General features: G+C 53.9%; 1 protein-coding gene across 1 annotated transcript in view; it reads right to left on the bottom strand.

Annotated features, from left to right (window-relative positions):
* Nucleotides 1-25,200, bottom strand: part of LIMD1 (LIM domain containing 1) — a 66,009-nt gene that overhangs the window by 34,884 nt on the left and 5,925 nt on the right. Inside the window, exon 2 of the mRNA XM_045778549.2 lies at nucleotides 2,587-2,688. Coding sequence (XP_045634505.2) covers nucleotides 2,587-2,688 — 102 coding nt within the window. The remainder of the gene's footprint in view (nucleotides 1-2,586; nucleotides 2,689-25,200) is intronic.

Here is a 25,200-nt window from a genome sequence, read left to right on the forward strand (position 1 = left end):
GCTAATTAGATCCAGGATTCTGGATTCTGGCCCCATTGCTAGGTCTTTCATCTTAAGAAATTCTGTTTCCCTCTCTGGGCCCCCATGTTTTTTTCTTCTACCAACAAAGGAGGGAACGGGCCCGGCCCCAGCCGTGCCGTCTCCACGGCGCCAGTGTTCACGGAGACACACTTGAGGACCTGCGGGCCTGGGACGGGGAGGGCCCAGGTGTCTCCTTCTGCTGGAGGAAGAAGTCAACGGAACGAAGGCGGATCACTTCTCGTGCCCAGCAGAAGCTGCTCAGACACCTGGCGCATCTCCAACTGCGCCCCACAACTGCGGGGGAAGCTGTGTGTTTACCCACAACAGGAGTGGTGCAGGCCCCTCGGGGAACAGGAATGTGCAGCACGCACTTTCAGCCGGAGTCTCTGTCCCCATTCCTACAGCAGCTCTGTTCTAGGGTCTGGCCTGCTGGCACTGAAGTCCCAGGGGGTGTGGCTCACGGTCTACGTGACAGCACCGGGGCAGGCCGAATTCGAGACAAAGCCGTTTCTTCCTGCTAGGAGAACAGGGAAGGCTTCCTGGAAGAGGCAGCCTTTGAGCTGGGCCCTAATGGCTGGACAGAACTGAAATGTATGAAGTGAGTGGGGAGAGCAGATTCTAGGGGGCAGTGTAATCGGAGATAAGGAGCAGAAAAGAGAGCTCAGCTTGTGACAAATGACAGGAAGCATTTACGACAGAAACCAGAACACAAGGGCCTTAGAAGCTAGACCAAGAAAATCCCCAACCAGCTGTGTTTTCCTTAAGTGTCTGTGTTTGTCATCATTTGAAGATAAATTCAACCCATTATGGAACTGATAGTTTAGTCATGCACAGACGGACTCAGTACCCCCCCACCCCGAAAAACTTTCTTAGTTCAAGTGGCAATTGCTTGAGATGAAAACCAGCTTCTCCTTAGTATTTTCTTTTTCCCTGGAAAACAGCAAATATTGAGAAACAGCTGCAGGAGCCAAAACGGAAAGATAATTTTCTAGAAAGAGGAAGGATCGCCACTCTTGTACAGTGAAGACTCAGGCAAGACGGTTGAAGATTTCACGTCACTCATCAAGCTAAGGTGGGAACCAGTAAGACGTTACGACTGGGACAGTGCACAGAACCACAGCTCTGCAGCCGTCGGAAGTGCTGAGATAAACCTGCTTTTAGCTGAAGCAGTAGCCGTCTCCCCAGGGCCACGGTCAGGGGCATCTCCAGCAGGCAGGGTCCGCACTATTAGGGACAAGCATTGTGTGTGTAGACGGTCATCAGGATGCCATGAACTACACGGACGGCATGGCTCAAAGACAAGGAGAAGCCAGGGACCCAGAGAAACCCATCCCCAGACAACGCCAACATGCGCCCAAAACGTCAACTCTCAGGCATGTGTTTATGGGAACTCGCAGTGAGGACTGAAGGAGGAGGTTGTGAACCCAGGCTAGGAGGCAGCTGCGTGCCCACCTCGTTACCTTTACCCTGGGAACCGGGAGGCTCCCAGCTGTGCCACAAAACAGCTGAGAGCAAATCGCTCCCCCTCCTTTCTCCAGAGGCGTCTACAATGAAGAGCTGGCACTGATCCGGGTGCTTAGGCCTGACCACATCCCAGAGTCCCCTGAGGAGATATGAACAGTACTCTTGCCCACTCTAGAAATTCCACCCCTAGAGCTTCCGATTCTGCTGCTCGGGGCATCGCTGGCTCTTAAAATCTCCGAAGGGATTCCAATGAACGGCCAGGACTGAGAACCACAGGGCCAGATAAGAAGACGCCTTTGTCCCTGACACTCTGGCTCTGCTGTAACGTTTCCCTTGAACTGAGAGCCGCGCGCCTCAATCTAGAACTGGAGAACAGTGGCGGGACGCCCTCTAAACAAAGCTCCTCGACATTAATCTTTGCTGGAGATCGTAAGACAAGCTCCGTTCCTGCCTGGGTCCCACTCGGCACGCATCCTGCTGCGTGTCCGAATCTTCCACCGTGGTGGCCATCAATCCAACACGCAGTTTGCAGGGCTGAGCGCAGGCTCCTTATTTGCTGCTTTAGTTCCTGTGCTGTACGGGGTAGAGATGCCTGCCGCTGTGCGTGCTCACGCCTCCCTGGTGTGCACACACGGGCATTCAGGCACACACTCGCCTTCATACGCACGGCGCGGCTTCCAAACCAGAGTGGGGTCAGAGTTGTCACAGGGCCCCGCCTCGCACTGGAGTAACTGATGGACGTGGGGCTGGCTGGTCCTGCGGTGGGGGAGGTAACTGACCACGGGGCCGATGATGGTGAATCCCCACGCTTCCCCCCTAGGCCCTCCTGAGCCCTCTGATACGCATTACAAACCTGATGGTATTACCGCTTGCTTTGAACCCACTCAACTCATCACCAAGGTCGGCCCCAGGCAATCTGGGACTCTGGTCCATCCCCTTTCTCTGAAGGGCCCCGTACTGGGGCTCTAAAGGACACGGACCTGCCCTGCTGGGGGACTGTGGAAGGCCTGGGTCACGTGTCTCCGGGAAGGATGCTCTTCCCCGTCCTCCCTTTCTCGGTCCCCACGTTCCAAGTCCCCGCGACCCTCCATACACACTTACTGCAGGCCGCGCAGGTGAAGCAAGCGTCGTGGTAGAGGTTCCCCATGGCCTGGCAGGCCTGGCCGGCCCCAAACACGCCTTTGCTGCACTTCACACAGGCTCCTGAAAGGCAAGAACACGTCAGTGAGTCAGGGGGGAGACGGTGTAAACCGAGTCATAAAAAGGCCAATGAACAAAATGAGAGGCCTATCCCTCCCCGTAACCAGCCCATCACCAAATCCCGTGGATTACTCCTTTGAGATCTCTCTCTCTCTCTCTCTCCATCAGCTTCTCAACCGCAGGAAACAGTCACCAGGCTGCCCTTCAGCTCCCCCCGCCCGCCCCACTGTCCCTCACACTGGCATGATATTCAGAAAATCTCCGCCTTGTCAGCCTGCTTCTCAGCCCAAAGCTTTCAAAGGCTCCCACTGCGTATCAGACGACGTCCGAAACACTGCACCGTGATTCTAATACGCCAAGCCCGCAGGGCGGGCAATTTCAACATTATTTCCTTCAGTTCTCCACGGGAACCAATTGGATCGACTATCCTCGCTTTTTGCAAAAGTTATCAGGCCCCCAGCCCCAGGTCTGTCAGACCACAAAGCCAGTGCTCTTCTCTGCCCCTCCCCTCCAAACAAGCCCCCGGGGACCCCTGTGCTTAGCCTTTGCTCACAGGTTCCCCGGCCGGGCACCCTACACCCACCCTTTGTCCGTTCAAGTCCCCAGGCCTCCCTCCCGCTCCACTCTCCAGCTCTGAAGACACCATGATGAAACAGACGCCCATACAACTCACTTTCCACATGGCGTGAGTTAGCCTGGTAACTTCTCTGAGCATCAGTTCTCAATTCAGAAAAAGAGGTTCGTTCCACCTGCCCTGCGTGTTCCCAGGAGCGGCTGTAAAGCGTGCCCTGCAAACCACCAAGTTTAGCCTCCGCTACAAACGGCCGATCGGAGGGCTTGCTCTTGAATAGAACGCCACGGTCTACTGGCTATGTGACTAGAGCAGATCGTCGGAACTCCCTGCTGTCCGGCGTTTCATCTGGGAGATGGGACGATGGCAGCCCCTCGCAGGGTTACGGGGACAGAGCCCGCCCGGAGTGCTCAGTACAGCACCCTTCACTCGGTGAGCATCCCCATGAGCGGACATACACATTACACGGATGCAACGATGCCACTGCATTGGGCGAGAAGGTGCTTCCGCATCGGACGGGCTCCCTAGGAAGCTCCAGCCCTCCCAGGATCGGACCCTGTAAGCCGGGAGACCCTCTATCTAGACCGACCCAGAATCTCCGTGGCAGTAAACCAGGCTCTGGGCCAGCCCACAGAAAGAAGGCCTTGGGGCCTCCCTTCCAAAGAACTCCTTCATTAGTCTCAAATGAAAAACATCACAGTTACATAAATGATGCATGAGATTAAAAAAAAATTCGGGGAGTAAATACACCAAAATAGAAAGAGTGGTTTCTTGAGGTTATAAAATTATGGTTGGTGTTGCTTCTTTGCATTTTCTCTATTAAAAAAAAAAAATTCTTCCAAGACCAGGCGTTACTTTATAGCTGAAAAAAGTCTGGTGTCAAAAAAGTGTCTGAATATGTTTAAATATGTAATGTTAAGATTTTTGAACACACACACACACACACACAGCTCCCCCAGTGTCCAGCAGGTAACCAGGTTCTTGGTCCGCAGGCGCTCAGGGACCCTCTTCTACCTCGGGTTCCCTGGCATCAGGCTGCGAATCCCCAGCCTTCTGCCTGCAGGGTCGGAAGCCCTGTGTTTCAGAGTTCTATCGATTCCAGGTGATGACGGACTGCATCACCGTCAAGGAGGTTCAAGCTAACACCCGGTTCGTGAAATGCACCCACACCAACCGCACCAGGCTCGCAGAGAGCGCACTGAGCCAAGGGCCCTCAATTCGCTTCGCCAACACTCCCTGGGGAAGCAGGAGAGCCCGTCTGTAGGAAGAGCAGGGTGTCAGCCAGGAAACCTAGCTGTCGTGGGAAATCGTTTATGGGAAGTTCTAGAGAACACAAGTAGTAGTTATTTGCAGTTCTTCTATTTTGGCATTTTGTTATGAAGTGTTCAAACACGCAAAGAAGTCGAAAGAATCATATAGGAGAAACGCCCATGTGCCCCCCACCCCCATTGTACAATCGTGAACCTTCTGCTTCAATGAATCCAACAACCCATCTTCGTTTTGAGGCATTTTTAAAGCAAGGCGCAGGCAGCACGATCCCTAAGCACGGCGGCCTCTGAATCATTAAGAGTTCATTATTTGCTTACAATTATTTTTTTATTTTTTAAAGATTTTATTTATTCATTGAGAGAGACAGAAATAGTGAGAGAGAGCATGAGTGGGGAGGAGAGGGAGAAGCACGCCCACCACCGAGCAGGGAGCCCCACACGCGGCTCCATCCCAGGACCCTGGGACCAAGACCTGAGCCAGAGGCAGGCTTTTTTTTATTATATTTTAAAGATTTTATTTATTTGACAGAGAGAAAGACAGCCAGTGAGAGAGGGAACACAAGCAGGGGGAGTGGGAGAGGAAGAAGCAGGCTCCCAGCGGAGGAGCCCGATGCGGGGCTCGATCCCAGGACTCTGGGATCACGCCCTGAGCTGAAGGCAGACGCTTAACGACTGAGCCACCCAGGCTTCCCTACAATTATTTTTTCAAGATAAAATCCACAAACAGTGAAATGAACAACCGATAAGTCCACCACCTGATGAGTTTTGACAGATGACCTACGTCATGCAAACCCCGAGCAAGATACAGAGTATTTCTAGCACCTTAGCAAATTCCCCAGTGCCCCTCCTTCCCATCTTCAGCACCTGTGAGAATGAAGAAAAATGCTCTCTCCAAAAACATCAACTCTCGGGCCCTGGCAAGGTATTAATTATACTATTCTGAGATGCACTTCCAGACCACCCATCCCAAGCCCCCTGATTGACCCGACTCTAGATCCCTACGACAAGCAACAAAGGCTGGTTTCTTTAGGCAGCAACTAAAGGACAAAGGAGACCATCCCCAGCCTGGATGGGACGTGAACTCAGGTCCCGAGCAGGGAACGCGGAACCACGCCCAAGGCCACATCACCGCTTCCCTGTTGATCATGGTGGCCTCTTGGCTTAACCTACAGTAGCAATGTTAGCGGCAGAGAGCAGAGGAGCCGGGAGACTCCGCGGTGGGGGCAGCCCTTCCACCTGTCCACAGGGCAGGTGTGGGAAGAGGGCCAGCCTCCCAGATGGGGCACCTAAGAGGAAAGGCGAGATACATCTCTTGAGTCCGTGGGATGCTGCCGACTCATGATGAAGACATGGACTCCTCTTGTTTGGGTCTGGGGAATAAAGTCAGACCCCTCTCCTGCTTCTGCTCGGAGAGCCCATGGCAGGACAAGAGCGTCACCAAGCGGACAAGGACAAGTGCACGGGCCTCTGGGGCTCCCTGCGACTTTATCGCTGCATGCCAGGCCTTCCTCGCCCCCTGCGGCCGGCACAGCAATGCTGTCCTCTGGTTTCCTCTCCACCTGGGGGCTCTGACCTACTGACTTCTGCCTCCCCCTGCCCTGACTCTGACTGCTGCAGCCACGTCCTCCAGGCTGCTGACCTCCTTTCCCGCCACTCCGACCGTGCAACTCAGGCACAAAGCGAGGAAGGAAGCCGCTTGTGCTCTAAGCCGTCGGTCACGGAGCGAGGAAGAGCCCGTGAGAAGCCAAGTAGGTGGGAAAGTATTTCATCCTTGGGCCTCGTGGTGCATGGATAGAAAAGTACTTCACGGGCAGGAAACAGGTCTAGGCTTCCTCTGGCAGGAAAAAAGGGGAAAAAGGACATTTCATATTCTGGGGCATGATGTCCCTACCCGGCCCCGCACTGGGAGTTTCCATCCAGCGAAGGAGCTGCTGCCACCCCTGTCTCAGGCCCGAGTTCTAGAAAGGCGCTGTAATTCACCGAAGGGCACACGGCTGGTAGGTCTGAGAGATGGAATTCGAGCCCAGGTTCTAACTCAAAGGTCCCGTTATCCCTGTCGGGTTGGCAGCCGTGGCGGTTCCTGCCACACTCAGAGGGGGGCCTTCCTCACGTTCAACACACCCCCTGCTTGGGGATTCGGACCCAAGCCCAGCCCTGCCCCAGAGCTCCCACTGACCGCCCCGGCCCACCTCCCATTCTGCCCTATACCCACCTGGGACCCCAACCGCGGGGCCTCCCCCACACAGACCCTCACTCAGCCCCCCCTATCCTCCTGGAGGGACACCCACCCTACAGACGCTTCTCGGTCCCTCACTCAGAACCAGGCTCCGTCTAGATGCTGGCCGTGGGATGGTGAGCAAGGCGACTGCCCTCAGGGAACGGTCACCCAAGGACATGGGAAACCAGAATCTGCCACCACCGAGAGGAGAGCTGACCGATCTCACCTGCGGTCCTGCACTGTGAGCTCACGGAGTGCCCAGGGCTTATGAAATAGTAGGAAACATAGACATGGGTCTCTGTCCCCAGTTCCTTCTAATATTTGGTCTTTGACCCCAGTTCCTGACACAGGGCTCCTAAACCCTTGGAATTTCCTGGTGACAGGAGCGTCCCAGATGGGGGCTGGTCACTAGGAAGACCAAGCCATGATTCGAAGTTTGGAACTTTCTCCCCACCCCCATCCTTCAGAGAGGACAGAATGGCTGGAAAAGAAGTTAACGATCCATCATGCCTACAGGAAGCTGCCATAAAAGTCCCCCAACACGGGGTTCAGGGAGCTCCTGGGCTGGCACACGCACCCACGTGCCAGGAGGGTGGCGTCCCCGCGACTCCAAAGGCCAGAAGCTCCTGCACTCGGGACCCTCCCAGACCTCGCCCTACGCAGCCCTTCATCCAGCTTTAGCACGTGGTTTAGTATAAAATAAACTGATAGACGTGCGTCCCTGAGTTCCGTGAGTGGTCCTTGCGAATGATCGAGCCCGAGGAGGGCACCGTGGGGACTCTGACTTATAGGCGGTCGGTCAGAAGTGCAGCTGAGCACCTGCACTCGTGATGGCAGCGGACGGGAGGGCCCTTGCAAGGTCTGCGGGGGCTGGGCCACCTGCAGGTGCAGACTGGCAGAACTGAATGGGCTCTGGGAACAGCCCGCTGGGGTCAGAGAGGCAGTGCGTGTGGGAAAGCCCCCACGTCGGGTGTCGGCGCGCTGGGAGTGTGAGCAGGAGCCAGTACAGAGAAGAGACGGACCTGAGTCCTCGCGAGGCAGGACTCGGCAAGGAGAAAAGGCTACTCGAGCCCTCTGTTTCACGTGGCCCCTTAGCTATAGGATTTTAGAGAAATGTCCAGCAGGGGAAAAGAAGACGTCATCACATGTCACCCTAATCATCTGAGCTCGTAAACCAGGAAGAACGTAAGGGAAAGAAGGAATTACACGTTTAGAAGAGAAGGCTATGCGTTTCTTCCCACTGCAGCCAGACCCTGGAATCCAACCTCCAAGCCGTAGCCAGCGTGATCTCTCAGAAATAGCTTTAAGGAGCTGAAAGTTACATACGTGCACGTCACATATTGAAAGTGTACGATGTGATAAGCTCCAATGGCTGTAGGCACCTGTGAAGTCATTGCCACAATCAGGACACTGAACACACCCACCACCCCCAAAGATCCCCCACCCCTGCATGCCTTTTGCACGCCCATCTCCTCCCATCCCCCCCGGCAACCACTGATCTGCTTTCTGGGATCGCAGATGAGTCTGTATTTTCCGGAGGCCACATACACATGTACTCTCTTTTGTCTTGCTTCTTTGTCTCAGCACAATTATTTTCAGGACTTCCATGTTGTTCCACATACAAAGCGTTCATTCCTTTTCACGGCCGAGTAGCGTCCCGCGTAGGGGTATTATCACAACTCGGTTATCTGGGGCCGGATGCGTGTCCGAGATGTTTCCAGTGTGGGGCCATGAACAATACAGCTGCTTATGGACAAGTGTGTGCACAGAAATGTGCTTCCTTTCTTCTTGGGGAAAGGCCTAGGGGTTGAATGGCTGGGTCTTAAAACCAGCGTACGTTTAACTTTTTAAGAATTTGCCAGACTGTTTTCCAGAGCACTTCTAACATCGTACAGCCCACCAGCAGTTTCTCAGACCTCTCATGTCTCCACATCCTTGCCAACACTTGGAATGGCAGTCTGTTTAATATTATCCATGCTATTGGGTCCACAGTGGTATCTCCTTGTGATTTTCATTTTCTTTTTTCTAGTGACGAACGATGCTGTGTCCGAGCAAGCATGTGTCGATTTACCGTCTGTATCTTCTCTAGTGAAAGGTCTGTTCCAATCTTTTGCCCGTTTTCTTCTTTTTGCTGAGCTATGAGAATTACTCTTATTTTTTTTAAGATTATTTATTTTAAAGGGGGGAGGGGCAGAGGGAGAGGAAGAGAGAGCATCTCAAGCAGACCCCACACTGAGCGCAAAGCCCGACGCGGGGTTCGATCCCATGACCCCGAGATCACGACCTGAGCTGAAATCAAGAATCAATGCTCAGCCGACTGCGCCACCCAGGCGCCCCGAGAATTACTTTTCTAACAGGGATACAAGTCCTTTATCAGATACATGCTTTGTAAAGATTTTCCTAGTCCTATTAACTCCGGCTCGTTCATCTCCCAGACCGTCAGCTGCGTCTGAACACACAGAGTCCCCCGGGCTCTGCCTCAACTTCTCCCTCCCTGTGTCACAGCCTGGACGCTCTCTCAAGGCAGCACGCAGCAGCGAACCACAGGGCTCACCTCATTTGCTTCATGTCTCTCAAGAATCACCATCTTTTGTTGCCTGCTGTCCAGTGTCTTGAAAACCTTTGGTTCGTACACTTGGTCTGGTTTTTGTTTATTGGTGGTTTTTCTGGTTGTCTCAGGAGGGAGGTTAATCCAGGCCTGTGACTCTATCTTTAGAATATGGGACACAATTTATATGTGCTTCTTCCTTTAATAACAGTCCCAAAGAACATCATTATTATTATTTTACAGGCAAAGAAACAGACGTTCAAAGATTAAACAGAATGCCCAACGTCGGGCTGATGGGACACCAGGTCCTCTCCAGTCTACATGCTGCATTTATTTATTTTTCTGAAGATTTTATTTATTTATTTGACAGAGAGAGAGCGAGAGGGAGAGAGAGAACAAGCAGGGGGAGTGGGAGAGGGAGAAGCAGACTCCCTGCTGAGGAGGAAACCCAACGTGGGGCTCGATCCCAGGACTCTGGGATCATGACCTGAGCCAAAGGCAGACCCTTAACCCTCTGAGCCACCCAGGCGCCCCCCCCCCAACACACTGCATTTACAAGAGGGACTAAGAGAGTAAAGAGAAAAGAAAAGGTCCAAGGGCTAAAAACTTCATGTTTTCACATTTTGGGGCACCCGCAAATCCACAAATAAAGCTCACTGAGGGGAGCAGAGCCCTTTCTTTCTTGGCTACAGCTCTACGGTGGAGACTAAACCCACCCCTCCCTGACCAGAGATGCGGCCTGGGGTCCTGGGAGTGAAGAGACCCCGGCGGCAAGTGTGCCTGTGCCCAGGGCCTCTGCTTCCTGGGATTCCTGCAGGAGCTCGGGGACCGGGATTGGGTGTTTGAAAGATCATTAATAATCAATAGATCGGGTGGAGATTTTTTTTTTTAACATGACATTTATCATTTTGGTTGATTTCTTTCTGGCACTTTTGTTCACAGAAATTATTTGTTAGAACCGTTTTAGGGTCGCATTAAAATTGAGCAGAAAGTACAGAGATTTCCCGTATATTCCTGCCCCCCCATGCACTGCCTCCCCCCACTATCAGCATCCCCCACCAGAGGGCTGCATTTGTTCCAACTGCTCCACCTACAGTGACACGTCAGCATCACCCAGAGCCCGTAATTTACATGAGCTGTTGGCCATCCACTGGGTCCGGACAAATGTATGATGACACGTCTCCATCAGTACAGTGTCACACAGAACAGTTTCACTGCCCTAAAAATCCTCTCTGCTCCCCCTGTTCACCCCGCCCTCCCCCACCCCTGGCAACCGCTAATCTTCCTGTCCCCATAGTTTGGCCTTTTCCAGAAGGTCATGGAAGCGGAATCGGCATCTCTTGCTTGGTAACATGCATTTAAGGTTCCTCCATGACTTTTCAGGGCTTGATCGCGCATTTCTTTGTAGCCCCGCTGAATACTCTTCCACGGTCTGGACGGACCACTGTTTATCTATCCATTCACCTCCGGAAGGACATCTTGGGTGCTTTCAAGCTTGGGCAATTATGCATAAAGCTGCTATAAATATCCACGTAGCAGACGTCGGTGTAGACGTGTCCTCAGTTCATCTGGATAAACGCCGTGCAGCAACACTGCTGGGATGTATGGTAGGAGTGTGTCCAGTTTTGTAAACAAAACAAAACAAAACAAAAACAACAACAAACAACAAAACTGTCCCACTGCCTTCCAAAGTGGCCACCTGGGATTCTTTTAAAAATCATAATATTCCCACAGGAAAGGGCAAGGACTAGGGACAGTTTCCTGTTTTAAATGATGTACGACAGGGGGCCGAGAGCCACCAAGGATTATGCAAGTGCTTTGTCCACCTGTCTTTCGTGGCTTGTGGCCCAGGTAGGGCTACCCGGTTAGGTCTCCTCTTATCTAACAAAAAAATCAGCTTGCTGCAGGCGGAGAGGGGGCTTGCTGCGCCGGTGGCCCCGCAGACAGAAGAAACGCCGAGGAGGTACCGGCCAGCCCTGGATGCACCCAAAAGGCAGACTCGGGGGAGGGGAGGGCGACACGGGTTCAGGAAAAGGTAAGAAAGCCGGAGGCATGTGCACAGTGGGGATTAAGAATGTGACAGCAAGGAGCCAGCTGGGCTGGAAACAGGGAAACTCCCAAGGGGCCCCCTGGGACACGGGAGGCGACAGGAAGAGCAGTTCTGAAGCAAGAGGTGTGTGTGGTGCTGGAGAGGGAGGACAGGAGAACACAGACAGACAGACGGCCGTCGGGCACCTAAGGCAGCAGGCCGGATTCACAAGGGCCACAGCGTTTGCAGGAGGGGCCAGGTTTCCTGCTGGGAGGGGCTCCAAGACAGTCGAGGACCCCTGTGGCTCACGCCTCCTGGGGCGGCTTCCAGGCAGAACGTCCAGGAAGACAGAGTCCCTACCTTAACCCTTGATAGGACTCCCCCCAGGTTGACCTGCTGTCATCTGGGAGGCCTGGGGGGGGGGGGCAGACACGGCCTTGGGCACTGGTCCAGAGCTTTCCATACAGTCTTCCAGTGCTAAGAAGAAAGACTGGGTACCAAGGAGGAACACCACTAACCGTGATGCATGGTCATGTCCTGAAGAAGCCTAAAGCAGTAAGGCGGGCCTTACCAAAGGAGCTTTTCAATCCCCCGGAAGTGAACAAAAGTGTTACTATCCCGGAAGGCGACATGTGATGACTACTGCTCTCACCATGGCACTGCCTTGGCTCCATGTTAAGGGCCCCGGTGACAGACAGCTCAGCCCCCCTCCGTGCACAACAGTGGTTCGCAAAGCGCTTAAAGCGGGAGAAATTCTTCTCAAAAAAAAAAAAAAAATCAGTGGAACCTGAAATCCATAGCACAGACGAAAGGGAAAGCACTCTGGCCTGGGTGGGGACAGGGCCGGCTCTCACCCCCCCCACCGCAGTTCAAGGAAAACATTCGAGAACCAATAACACAGCATAACTGACCGAATGCAGACACCACCCAGGCTGGGCAGCGCGTTCCACGTGAAATAAGTTACCCCAAATTGGGATTACACGGTCTCCCGTGCACCCAAAGCCAAAAAATGACTCTGGGTGAGGGCCACAGCCCCTTCCCAATGACAAACAGGGAGGCCAGGAAAGCAGCCTCACCGTGAGGTTTGGCAACAGGGTTCCTGCCTCCTTCCCTCCTTCCCGCGGCCGGCTGGGCAGCGGACCCTGCAGCCCTCCTTCAGCTGAACGCACTGCCAACCTGGGTGACGACCAAGGGGGACCTTACGTTGGTACGATAAGGTTTGAAATAAGGCTCCTTCAGGCTAGCCCGTGGGGCCCTGCCACCGCGCCCACCGCGCCCCCCGCTCCTGCCTGGGCCTGCTCCTCTGTCAGCGAGGGAGGGGGGCGCTGGGGGCCCACAGTGGCCACACTGGGCCATCCCCTGTCCTCTGCCCCGATGTCTCATATCATGCGGGATCGCACAGCCAGGACCCACCTGCTGTGCTGAGAGGGACTGAGGCAGGGGTCCAGGCATCCAGTCCAGGCTTGGGGGTTGGCAGGGAGGGGGTAGGACTCCCTGGGCCACACGTGACCCAGTTATACTGGACACAGCTGAACAAGGCTTTTCCTCGGCCTGTGGACTTGGGTGGCTCTGGGAGTCAACAGGTTCTGGAAAAGGGGCCAAGCAGCGTTTGGGGGCAGCACTGGACCAATGAACGGCAAGAGTCTTCCTCCTGGCCCCATGGAAGCTCACAACCCCCCCCCGCCCGGAGGCAGTGGGTGCTGGGCCCCTGACCCCCATGCCGATGGCCATTCTCCACCACGACGTCCAGAGACTCTGGTTCCAGTCTGGGGGCGCGGCCAGTGCACCTCAGATGGTTCTAAGGGGGGGGGGCAGCCAAGGTCGAGCACCGTGGACGTAGGTAACACAACCAACGTCCTCCTGCCTGGCACCCCGGGGCCTTCCCTGCCTCTGCCCTCTCTCCCATGCACCTGAAGTTCCAGGGTCAAGGCAGAGAAACTCTCCCCAAGCCACAAAGGAAGTATTTAAGGCTAATCTGGACTACGGGGTGTTTGCGCCAGCCTGCTTTCTTCACTCTGAACGCCGCTCAAAACCAACAATGGCTTTGCTTCATCGGGTGGGGAAGGAAGCTTCCATCACAATTTCCTAACCCCTGCAGGCTAGAGCTTGCCTCGCCTCGCCTCGCCCAGGGTTCGAGCCGGCCCCAGGGCACTCCCATTGTCAGGCCTTAATCCTTCCCTGCCCTCCACTCCCCACAGGAACGCAAAGTTCAAGGTGCCCCCCAAGCAGGCCCTGTACCCGCAGCCCAGCTCCGACAGCTGCTGGGGCACCCTGCCCTGCGCCTCTAGGCTCACCCTCCTCCGCCCTTCCCCCACTGCCGGCCTCCACCCCCCACTGCCGGCACCTTTCCCAGATCTGATCAGCCCAGGAAACAGTGCTCCCCCTTGCCAGGAGCCAAATGTAACATGGGATGCCACGTGTCACTGGCCCACCAGCAAAGACAGGAAACAATGACAGCGTCACTGAGTGTAAGCCTAAACGTGGACAAGCCTTCCGGATGGCAGTGTGCCATCATGTAGCAAAAGCCTTTAAAAAAACCTTCACACCATCTGACCCAGTCATTTAATGGGATTTTTCCTAAGCAAAAAAAAAAAATCAAAGATGCGGCCCAAAATGGGTGTGCACTGAGGCGCTGAGTAAATTAGCAGCTGCCTAGGACTGGGGGAAGGGAGCAGGGAGCGTCTGCCAATGGGGGAGCCCTCGCTCTTGGGGGGTGATAAAGGTGTTCTAAAATCAGGGGCGCCCGGGTGGCTCAGTGGGTGAAGCGTCTGCCTTTGGCTCAGGCCCCGACCTCAGGGTCCTGGGATCGAGCCCCGCAATCGGGCTCCCTGCTCAGCAGCAAATCTGCTTCTCCCTCAGCCTCTGTACTCTCTCTTGCTCTCTCAAATAAATAAATAAAATCTTTAAATAAATAAATTAATGAAATAAAATCAGACACGGGGGATGGCTATGGCTGCAGAGCTCTGACGCTACCAAAACCCGCCAAATTGTATACTTTGAAAGGGTGGGCTATGGTGTGTGAATTATATCTCAACAGAGCTAGCATAAAAAACAAGAACGCTCACGAAAATATTAAAACACTGAAGTCCGCAAAACAGAAAGCAAGATAGACACCCACACGCAGAGGGAAAGCTAAATAAATACTATACAGCTTCAAAAAAATCATATGCTGGGGCGCCTGGGTGGTTCAGTCATTAAGCGACTGCCTTCGGCTCAGGGCGTGATCCCAGCGTTCTGGGATCGAGCCCCACATCAGGCTCCTCTGCTAGGAGCCTGCTTCTTCCTCTCCCACTCCCCCTGCTTGTGTTCCCGCTCTTGCTGGCTGTCTCTCTGTGTCAAATAAATAAATAAAATCTTAAAAAAAGAAAAAAATCATACACTCGAGCCGCAATGTCCCATAGAAGCTTGTCTGCAGGGATGGAAATGTTCTGCCCTGTGCCGTCCAGTATGAGAGCTCGAGCCGCTGCCGAGCATTGGCGGAGTGACCAGCACGCAGAAGGAACTGAATGTGCCATTTCACTTCATTGTAATTCGTTTAAATTTAATTTTAGATAGTCCCATGTATGGGACAACACAGTTCTACAGAATTCTCTTAAGACATGAAAAATGCTGCGAATAGAATGTTAAATGAAAAAAGGAAAAGGAGGGGCGCCTGGGTGGCGCAGTCGTTAAGCGTCTGCCTTCGGCTCAGGGCGTGATCCCAGAGTTCTGGGATCGAGCCCCATGTCAGGCTCTTCCGCTGTGAGCCTGCTTCTTCCTCTCCCACTCCCCCTGCTTGTGTTCCCTCTCTCGCTGGCTGTCTCTGTCAAATAAAGAAATAAAATCTTTAAAAAAAAAAAAGAAAGAAAAAAGGAAAAGCAGACGGCTACGAAGTATGTGACACACTTCTCTATTCTTCTTTTAAAAATATATTTATACATGAAGATACGCTGAGAAGGAGGACTTTATGGGTGATTTTTATTTTATCTCTTAAACTTTCCTGCATTTTTCCAAATATTCTACGACGAAGGGGCATTACCTGCATATTCAGAAAGAGTGGTAGGTTGTTTGGGTTTTTTTTTAAGATTTAAAGAATATTTAAAATTTAATGTATATTCACCACATCGTGCGCCGGCTCCGAAATTCTCGGTCTCTGAGGCCTCCAGGAGAAGTTCAAAGTCCTCGGAGCACCCCGTGGTCTCAGCACCAGCAGCGCCCTACGCGCGAGCTGCTGACCCCACACGCACCCAGCCGCCTCCAGGCTCATGCGCTATTCGGGGTCTTCTTGTGTGATTTCAGACATATAAAAAAGCTATAAAAGTAGTACAGAGACTTCCTATTTACCCTTTAACCAGATCTCCCAAATGTTAACGTCTTATATGATTACAGTACGATTACCAAAATTCAGAAACTTAACACTGGTCTTACACATAGATGTGTGGGTACGTACATATATGGATATACGTATATACACTAATCTACTGACTTTATTCAAATTCTACGAATTTTACCAAGCGTCCCACTAATGTCCTTTTATCTGGACCGGGATCCCATCCCACACCCCAACCGTGGACAACAGAGCAGGCTGAGCTCAGGACACACAGTGTTCAGAAGGGATGTTGAGGCACAGAGGGGCTCTGACCTGAGTGATTCCAGAGCAGCGAGACGCCCCCACCTCGGACCACAGCCCAAAGCCACAGCCACCACTAACCATGTGGAACCAGAAAGGAACCAGAAAGAAAATCCTTTTTTTTTTTTAAGGAAACAATAAAATCCTGAACTTTTCTCAGACTCGAACAAGGCTGATTTTAGAGATGCTTTAAACATGCTTTCACGAAGGAGGGGACAAAGGGCGTGACGGAGAAGGAAAAGAAGACCAGGCTGATGGAACCTTCCAGCTTGGGGAGGAGGGATGTCTGTGTTCTCCGGTTTCTAAACAGAGTCCGCACTCCCTCTCTTCTGCCCACCGCCCCAGGGAGTCAGGAGCAGGAGACTCTGGGCTGGGGAGAGCCTCCCCTTTCCTTTCCGAGCCAGCTCCGAGGGTCACCACCACCCGCAGTCTCCCCCTTGGAACAAACACAGAGTCTGGAAGCACGCTCTGCTCAGTTCTGCGGCGAACCCGGTGAGCGGCCTTGGACAAGGGACTTCGTCGCTCTGCGCCCTACTTTCTCCATCTCCGAACCAGGAAGGAATAATGGGCTTTCTGCAAGCTGCCAGAAGCATGAGATGGTGTTGGAACAGCACTCCCTCTATAACCGGCCCTAAGCCTCACATGCGGTCAATGTGCCCCAAGTGACCGGGTGGGAGTTCCGTCACAAAGCAGGGGCTTTTCCCATCAGTGGGCTGCTTGCCCGAGAGGCTAACACAGGGCAAATTATGAATCCCTCTTTCTGAGAAAAGACAAAAGCACTGCTTTTGAAGACTGTCTCATTTTGAACCTATGGAGTAGGCCGGCCTTCTGCAGTGTAGACACAGACATGATTTCCCTGTGAGCAAGGAGTGGGAAGAAGGGCATGGAAGGTTCTTTCTGGGCCCAGGAGTGACAGGACCTGGTTTGGTTTTCACGGGACTGACCAGGCGACTGACTGGGTCAGATCGGAAGGAAGCCTGCTTGCTGGCCAGACAGAAGACAGACGTGCTCACCACCAGGAGCGACCTACACTCTGGCTGCCCCGGAGAGGGAGCTCCCGCCCACCCTCCCACCGCTGGTTCCCCAGAGGAATGAAGAGGGGTTTGTCAGGAGGGTCTGGAGGACAGCTTCCTGGGGCCCCCAGCTCTCTGTTCTGATTCTATAAGGACCGCCTAAAATCAGGCTCTGATCAAGCTGGTGGGATGACACGAAGCCTCCCGGCGAGGACCAGAAACCAGATGGAAGCAGCATTTCCAACAAACAACCGAAGGGGAAAGGGCTGCACTGGCTGGCTTCTGAGCTCCGGTTCTGTGCCATCCCGAGGGGCCCTCCACCAGTACAGTTCTCGCCAAAGACTTGATTCTCCCACAAAGTTCACATTCGTTCACTCAGATGCTTAAAAATGATCTAGGGCGCCTGGGTGGCTCAGTCGGTTTAGCGTCTGCCTTCGGCTCAGGTCATGATTCTGGGGTCCTGGGATCGAGTCCCGCATTGGGCTCCCTGCTTGGCAGGGAGCCTGCTTCTCCCTTTCCCTCTCCCGGCTCGTTCTCTCTCTCTCTCTCAAATAAATAAATAAATAATAATCTTTTAAAAAATGAAATATCTATGTGCAAGAACAAAACCCTATCTTAACAGTGACTATCCCTAGTCGGAATGATGGGCCCCTTTTATCATTATTTTTGTTCGTTCAGCGTTTCTGACTTTCCCACAGTTAGTTGCACTGAAGTTTTTAGAAATGGCAAAAACCACAGAAGTGTTTTGTGCTCGTGAAAGCCGGTGGGGGGAAAAAATCAAACCCTTGTGAGAGTACAGTGACTACCAAAAAAAGGGATGAAAATCGCCTGTGAAGACACTATTTCTACAGAAGAAACTGGAAGGGTGTCAGCCAAGTGACAGCAGCGCAGAGAGGAGCTGGTTTAGAAAGTCACCCGCGGAGCAGAGCCCAGAGAAACCGGTGACACAGCTGGTCAAGAACCAAGCGAGGGCTCTCTCACAGGGCCTGGGGGTGTTACAGGGCACAGCCCCTTCGGAAAGCTTATTGGCACCTGCCAAAATGCTAAACACACTCCTACCATATGACCCAGCAATTCCACTCCTGGGTATTTACCCGGGAGAAGTGGGGAAAGCATATCTCCACACAAGTCACCACAGCGGACTTACTATGCAGCCCCCGAGTGAAAGAACCCACACATTCCTCCACAGGGAAATGGGAAAACAAACTACACACTCACGGAATGGAATACTACGTGGCAATAAAAAAAGGACAAACCTGTAACACACACAACAACAGAAATGAATGTCACGGACAATCTCCGAATGAACTACGCCAGACAAAGGAGTACGACCATCGATTCTCGATATTCACGGTACAAGTTCCACGAAGTCACCGCAAATACGGAATTAGCGAATAGTGAACATTGCTGCCAGAGGAAATACAGGGTTAGGTTCCCGCCAGCCTCTGGGCACAACATTTTCATCAGCTGATCGATACATAACCGTGCTTTATCTGTGCTTCTGTTGAAAGACACCTTGTGTAATACATACTGGTGATTTCACTAACGTTGAACTCTGGGCCCACACCCCAAGACTCACGCCTGAAGGAAGCTTATCTCATGCAGGTTAGATCAGCATGTCCCCAGACGGCACATCACAGCCTCCTCGAGCTCAGGAATACCAGGCAGCACATGAGCACTGCACTTGGGGAGCACTTCAAACATAGAACTCACCAACAAAGAGCACAAGAAGGCAAAAACCATGGCACTAGAGAGACCACACGAAGACGCCCGTTCACAGGATGAGGGCCAAAACAAGCAGGCAGAGCCTCGCCCCCCTCACCCTCAGCTGGGATTGTGTGTGGGGCCGCACCTCTGCCCATGTCCCCAGATGATCACCAGAGTGCCACGAGTGGATCTGGGGGTTACAAAAAAAATTTTGGCGAGTAGGCAAACTCGCAAATACAGAATCCGTGAATAATGAGGATCGGCTACCTGTGAATGCGTATGAATCCGCGTATATTATGTTTTAGGACAGGTAAAACTAATAAACGAAGAAAACATCAGAATAGTGGTTGCCTGGGGGTGGACACTGACTGGAAGGGGCACGAGGGAACTTCCTGGGGTTGGAACTCTTCTAGATCTTGACAGGAGCACAGGTCACATGGGTGCGAGCATTTGTTAAAACCCATCCAACGACACACTTTGGGGTATGTAAATGCAACCTTTTAAAAAACACGGCCACAGATTCCTTGACACACCTTCCATCCAGAGGTCGGGGGGGGGGGAGTCCACCACCCCTCCCCCTGAATGGGGGAGGGCTCGTGACTGCTTTGACCAATGGAGAACAGCAGAAGTGACACTAAGCCACTTCCACGGCTGGGTCAGAAAAGGCCACACAGCAGAAGGGCCCTGGGCCTGCCCCCGAATATCCAGTGCAGAGATTGAAACCCCACAAACAAAGTGCACAGCTGGGCTGAGGCCCTGCTGGTTTACCCAGCATCGGTTCCTTTCTTCCTGCTGCCCGCCCCCCTCGCTTCCTTTGCTCTCTGGCTGTAAACTCGGGCAGGGCTGCCGCTCCCCACACCCACACACCCACCGCAGGCACGGGGGCCATGGGCAGAGGAGGGATGACGGCTCTAAAAGTGACCTGACTTCCGAGGCCAGCCACCAAAGGGCCTCTGTCTAAGCCCCACCGCCAGAGAGGAAGGCGTCAGCCATGCCAGGACAGGCTGCAGACAATCAGGCCTTTGGAGGCTGCCTGGAAGGCCACCCAACTTAGCCACTCTCCCCACACCCAGGCAAGGCCTCCAGAGCCCAGCCAGGGGTGCAGGGTGTGGGCCCTTGTCGGCCGGGGCCCAGCGGGGCCCGATCCCAAAGGGGCCTCTCCCTCCTCTCTTGCAGGAAACACTGTCTTTCATTTCTCTAAGGACAGCAAGGGGACAGGCGGTCCCCTGGATGCTCCGTCTGTCGTCGCTAGACTCAGTGTGTGTGTTACGAAGGTCCCGGAAAACTGGCTCAGCTACAACGACCACCTGCTCAGACCCCAGAGTACCTTCTTCCTCCATCAGAAAAGACCCACTTCAAGGGCTGTGAGAGCCGTCTTGCCCCCCTTTGCAGTGGGCTATGGCCACAGTGGACTCGTTTGGGGGGGGGGTGGCAATTGGACATATTATAATCTTTTTATTTATGCATTTGTGGCTCTGGACAAACACACTGGGCGTGGCTTTCAGAGAGTACAAGGTAAAGACGCTTTGATATTTGGGGCAAACAATAATTCCAAGTGTCCGTACAGCAGGCAGTCAGCACAGGCCATACTCTAAGTGCTTCAGGAAGCACGGCCCCGACCGACAGAAAAACAACGCAGGCCACCTGCGAGTTTACATTTTCAAGCGGCCACACTTACAAAGTAAAAATGGGTGAAACTGGGGCGCCTGGGTGGCTCAGTCAGTTGAGCGTCTGCCTTCGGCTCAGGTCATGATCCCAGGGTCCTGGGATGGAGCCTGCTTCTCCCTCTGCCTCTGCTGCTCCCCCTGCTTCTGCTCTCTTTCTATCAAATAAATACATAAAATCTTTTAAAAAAATGGGTGAAACTAATTTTAAAGATATATTTCACTTAGCCCAATATATCAAAGTATTCTTGGTTAAACACAGATTCAACGTAAAAATATTAATGAGCTATTTTACATTCTTTTCCCACACCAAGTCTTCGAATCCGCAGACTGTGTTTCACACTTGGAGCACATCTCATTTGGACCAGCCACGTGTTCAAGCGCTTGGCCGTGGCCGTGGCTCGTGGCCCCCAAAGTGACCAGTACAGATCTAGGCTAACTAATTTAGCCTTCGCAAAGGCCACGTCCACATTTCACTGATGGGGAAACTGAGGCACAAGGCTGTCGAGGCGTCTGCCCAGGGCACATCCAGAGCCCACACAGCTCCTCAGGTTCTGACTTTAGCATAACATGAACATCTTCTTGGCTAGGGACACGCATGTCGGCCAGCACGTCTCCCTGCTTCTGTCCAAACCTCCCCAGGACTTTGGTCCCCCGAGCTCTGCAAAGCCTCCACCCAGACAAACCCCGGCATCCCAACCTCCTCCAGGCCCTCCAGCCTCCAGAAAGCTACCTGAAGCCCCTTCCACCCAGGTGGGAGAGCTCATCCGAGTCCCTCGTGGTCAGGGTGAGGTTATGCCGGCTAGCCTGGTGCTCCCGTCTGCCTAGCATCCTCTAGCATGTGCATGTAGGGGGGTTGTAGACTGGCTCCAAAGTGTGTGCCCACCCCAATGGTAACATCCCCACTCAACGCCCCGGCACTCGGGAGGGAGTTGGGCACCGTCCCCGTCCCTCCGCTGCCCAGGGAGTTCACTCACTCATTCGACGAGTGCTGCGTGCTGGGCACTGCCCTGGGCCCTGGGATACAGTGGTGAACAGAACAGACACCCCATTCTCGTGGAGCCCACATTCCAGCAGAGGAAGGAAGCCTCCGGAATCCTAATTCCATCTCCTGTATACAGTAGGTGTTCCATAATGACTGCCGAGGGAGTATGTGATCTGGACTTGGAACTGGATGTGGTGATGGACAGAGGTGGGGGAAGGGTCTGGGGTAGGGCGGGGGTGAGGGGCAGGTGGGGGCAGGTGACCCACGCAGGAGTCACACCCACAACCCCAGCTTCAGGACTCCAGAGCTCCACGTGGCCAAGCAAGACAGGAACCATCCAGAGATCCACCCAGGTTACGTGCCGTCGGACTGAAATGCCCTTCTGGTCATGATAGGGCCAAGCCTCAAGTCTGCCCCAAGGAACAGGACGTCTCCACGGTTAGAGACGCTGGAGGTTCAGCCGTCTGGCCCACCTGCCACTAGTCATGTCACCCAAGTCCTGGCCCAAGCAGCTCAGCCCTCCGCTCCGCTGGGCTGTCCGGGCGTCACAGCCGCCACCGCGCACGGGGGACAGAGAAACGACGTCTGTGGCATCCACAGCTTCTCAGCCCACCATCGCTGAGCAAACAGGGGCCCTGTAACTGGGACATTTCACCTTTCTCTGCAGACCAGGCCCTGCGTTTTGTATTTTGAAACTTACCACTGAACTCAGTATTTGGTTTTGTTTCCTCATTTTCCTCATTTAAGTGCCACTTTTTATATAGCTTAAGGGCTTTTGTTTTCCCCAAAAACGCAGTTTTGGTTTCGAGAGTGAGACTGAGGGTGTCAAGCATTATTAGTGGGAGACGGGCATTTCAGAGTCGCCCTGGTTGGGGACAGTGATCCCACGGACGGACCCGGCCGGCCAACTCAAAGAGGCGTCTGCCATCACCAACCACTCGCCTGCCGCCCAGGCTGTGTCCACGGACACACTCGTTTTGCATGCTTGCCCCATCCCGGCTTCTCCCCTTTGCACCCGCGTCTCTGCCAACAGCCCTGACCCCATCCCTGGCTCCGGGGGCTCGCGGCCCCGGGGAAGTAACAGAATTATAACGAGCTCAGGACATCCAGTCGCCACGAGGTGAGGAATCCAAGGGCAAAAAAGCGAAGCAAGATGCCCAGGCTGGCACAGCCCCCAGGTGGCCCGGCAGGCCTGCCTCCTGCTCTCCTGCCGTCAGCATGTTTAGGGTGGTGGGACCTCTGTCAGCAAACGCCCCGGGGGCCCAGCACGGCCAGCTGCCAGCTGGGCTGCCCCCACTCCAGTCCATCTTTCTAAATTCAGTACCTCCCAGCCTCATCAGGAAGCAATGCAAACCACCGTGGGGGAGAGAGGAACAGGACAGGCGACATTTCAGCAGATGCAAAAGCTCCACCCAGATGCCCTGGGCGAGCCCTGACCATCATGTGAGCAAATGCGGCCACAGCTCGGTTCCGCCTGCTGGAAGAGAGGCTCCGGAGAACGGGGAGGCTGCTATGACGGTCACAGGGGCTTCGGTCAGCAAAAGGCAAGCGTGCTACTATGTCAGCACGCCGAAATGACCGTCCCGTGCTGTCCGGCCCAGAGCCTGCTGTGATGTGTGTTCACCCCCAGACTCAGGGCCTGCATTGTAAGGGGGTGCCCTGTCCATTCGTCCTCAAGTTACCTGGGTCTCTGCGCTTCCCAGGATCAGCTGAAGGGCAGATACACACTGAACTCAAGGCCCCTCCTCTCCAGAGACACACGGCATCAGAGCAGGCTTCCAGAACTTTCTATATACTGCAAGTACACGTGTGGGGGAGAAAAGATAGAGGTCCCTGATATGCTCCCAACAGACTTCCAGTAACCGGGAGTAACCAGTCCTTGCTCTCCTGGGACACGCAGAGTTGAGTCACAGACCGAGAAAGATGAGGAAGGAACTTGGCCAAGTCTAAACTCATGGCTCTCAAAACTTAAAAATAGCCTGGCCACGGACCCTAAAGTATTCCCTTTGAAACACTCAGGCAGAAAGTCTCCAGCCTTCCAACGTGACCCTGACATTCCGTGTCCAGCTGGTTTCCCTGGGAGGGGACAAATGAAAAACAAAACCTGGAGCAGATATAAATATTTCCTGGCAAGGACTACCCTGCCATTGATGCGCCCTGGGAATTGTGGAGGCCTGTTTTGTTGTCGGGTAAGGTTTCTGTTCACTTCGCCAGATGGACTCGAAGCGTCGTTTCATCCCATGCTCGGTTCTAAGCACCCCTGCACAGTCCTGGGGTTGATGCGGATCCTCAGGCCGAGGCAGCCCGACACACCCCTACCCCTGCCCGCAACACTTGAGGGTTTCCCAAGCTCTCTGAGAGCACGGCCTGCTGGTCCTCACCCACACCCCTCAGAGAAACACAGGAAGTTAGAGGCCCCAAAGGCTGTGGGCAGTCAAGGTCCCCGCGTGGCCTCTGGGTGTCCTTCAGAACCTCGTGGTTCCATCTCGGGCCTGCGGGGAGGGGCTGGTGCGGGGCACGGGCTCCTGGCCTGGAAAGGAACCTGAGTGCCGAGCGGGATCGGGCTCCTCCGGCCAGCTCGGGAGCCCCTCTGTGCCCTGCCTCCCTCACTGCTCCACCACAGAAGGGGCAGACCTCAGCCCTGACCAACGCAGGGCCACATTGCCCTGGAAAGTTCCTTTGTCAGAAAGCCATTGTGCTCCCAGGAGCTGACAGGCAGCGCGGCAGCGTGGTCAAGATCTCGGGCTCAGCCAGCCTCCTCGATAAATGTATTCAGCAGGTTACTTAACCTCTGTGTACCTCAGTTGGCCTGCCTATAGAACGGGGCTAGCGACACAGGCTGATTGGAAGGACGGAACAAGCCAGTGCCTGTGCAATGATTAGAAAAGCGGCTAGCACAGAGCGACACATCTTAGCATCACTGTCTCAGCCCATAACCCCAGCCAACAAATCCCTCCCCCGTTCACACCCCCAACTGAAGCCCCTCCGTTCCTCCCATAAACATCCTCTGAGCACCTGCTACGGGGGCCCCTGATGGAGCCAGGCCCTGAGGCCACTGTCCAGCGTCCACTGACCCAGCACCACCAAGGCCATCGCAGGAGTCCACCGAGGAAGCCTGGGGCTCGCCAGGGAAAACAAGGTCGGCACACCCCACAGCCAGTGCTACTCGCTGTCCCCTGAACTGAGGACCCCACGTTTTATTAGAAGGAGAGCCTCGGATGGGGCGCCTGGGTGGCACAGCGGTTAAGCATCTGCCCTCGGCTCAGGGCGTGATCCCAGCGTTATGGGATCGAGCCCCACATCAGGCTCCTCCGCTGGGAGCCTGCTTCTTCCTCTCCCACTCCCCCTGCTTGTGTTCCCTCTCTCGCTGGCGGTCTCTATCTCTGTCAAAAAAATAAATAAAATATTTAAAAAAAAAAAAAAAAAAAGGAGAGCCTTGGAAAGGCCCCCGGGGTGGGTGACCAGCATTAACACCAGGGGCTCCTTGTGTCTGATGCTTTCCTAGAGATCTCTCCTTTCCTAAGCCCACTTTCCTCAGACACACCCTGCAGAGCCCAGTGAGTGACCTCGGGCTGAGTAAATGCTTCTACATGGGGCCAGAGCGCCAAAAACAGCAACGCCTGACACATCCTGAGTCATAGCGGGCTCCGGCCGCGGCTCTGCACTGGAAACTTTCTGCACAAAATCTTCACACGGATTATTCAAAGGGTGGCAGGCACGTCAGTGAGTCATGGCTCTTGGTTCAATTGTATGTATTTTCCAGATACCTAATGTAAAAATGATGACCATTTGCAACAGACAGCGTAACCGTAACTAAAATACAGCATCGTGCTTCGCTTCCGCAGGGGTCTGGGAGGGGGAGGGGAGGCTGGGCCGTCCAGCCCCCACCTTTCCAGGCTCCCA

The sequence above is a fragment of the Ursus americanus genome, chromosome 14 (assembly GCF_024610735.1).
Source record: "Ursus americanus isolate L20-20 chromosome 14, mUrsAme1.1.p, whole genome shotgun sequence".
In the NCBI taxonomy this organism is placed as follows: domain Eukaryota; kingdom Metazoa; phylum Chordata; class Mammalia; order Carnivora; family Ursidae; genus Ursus; species Ursus americanus.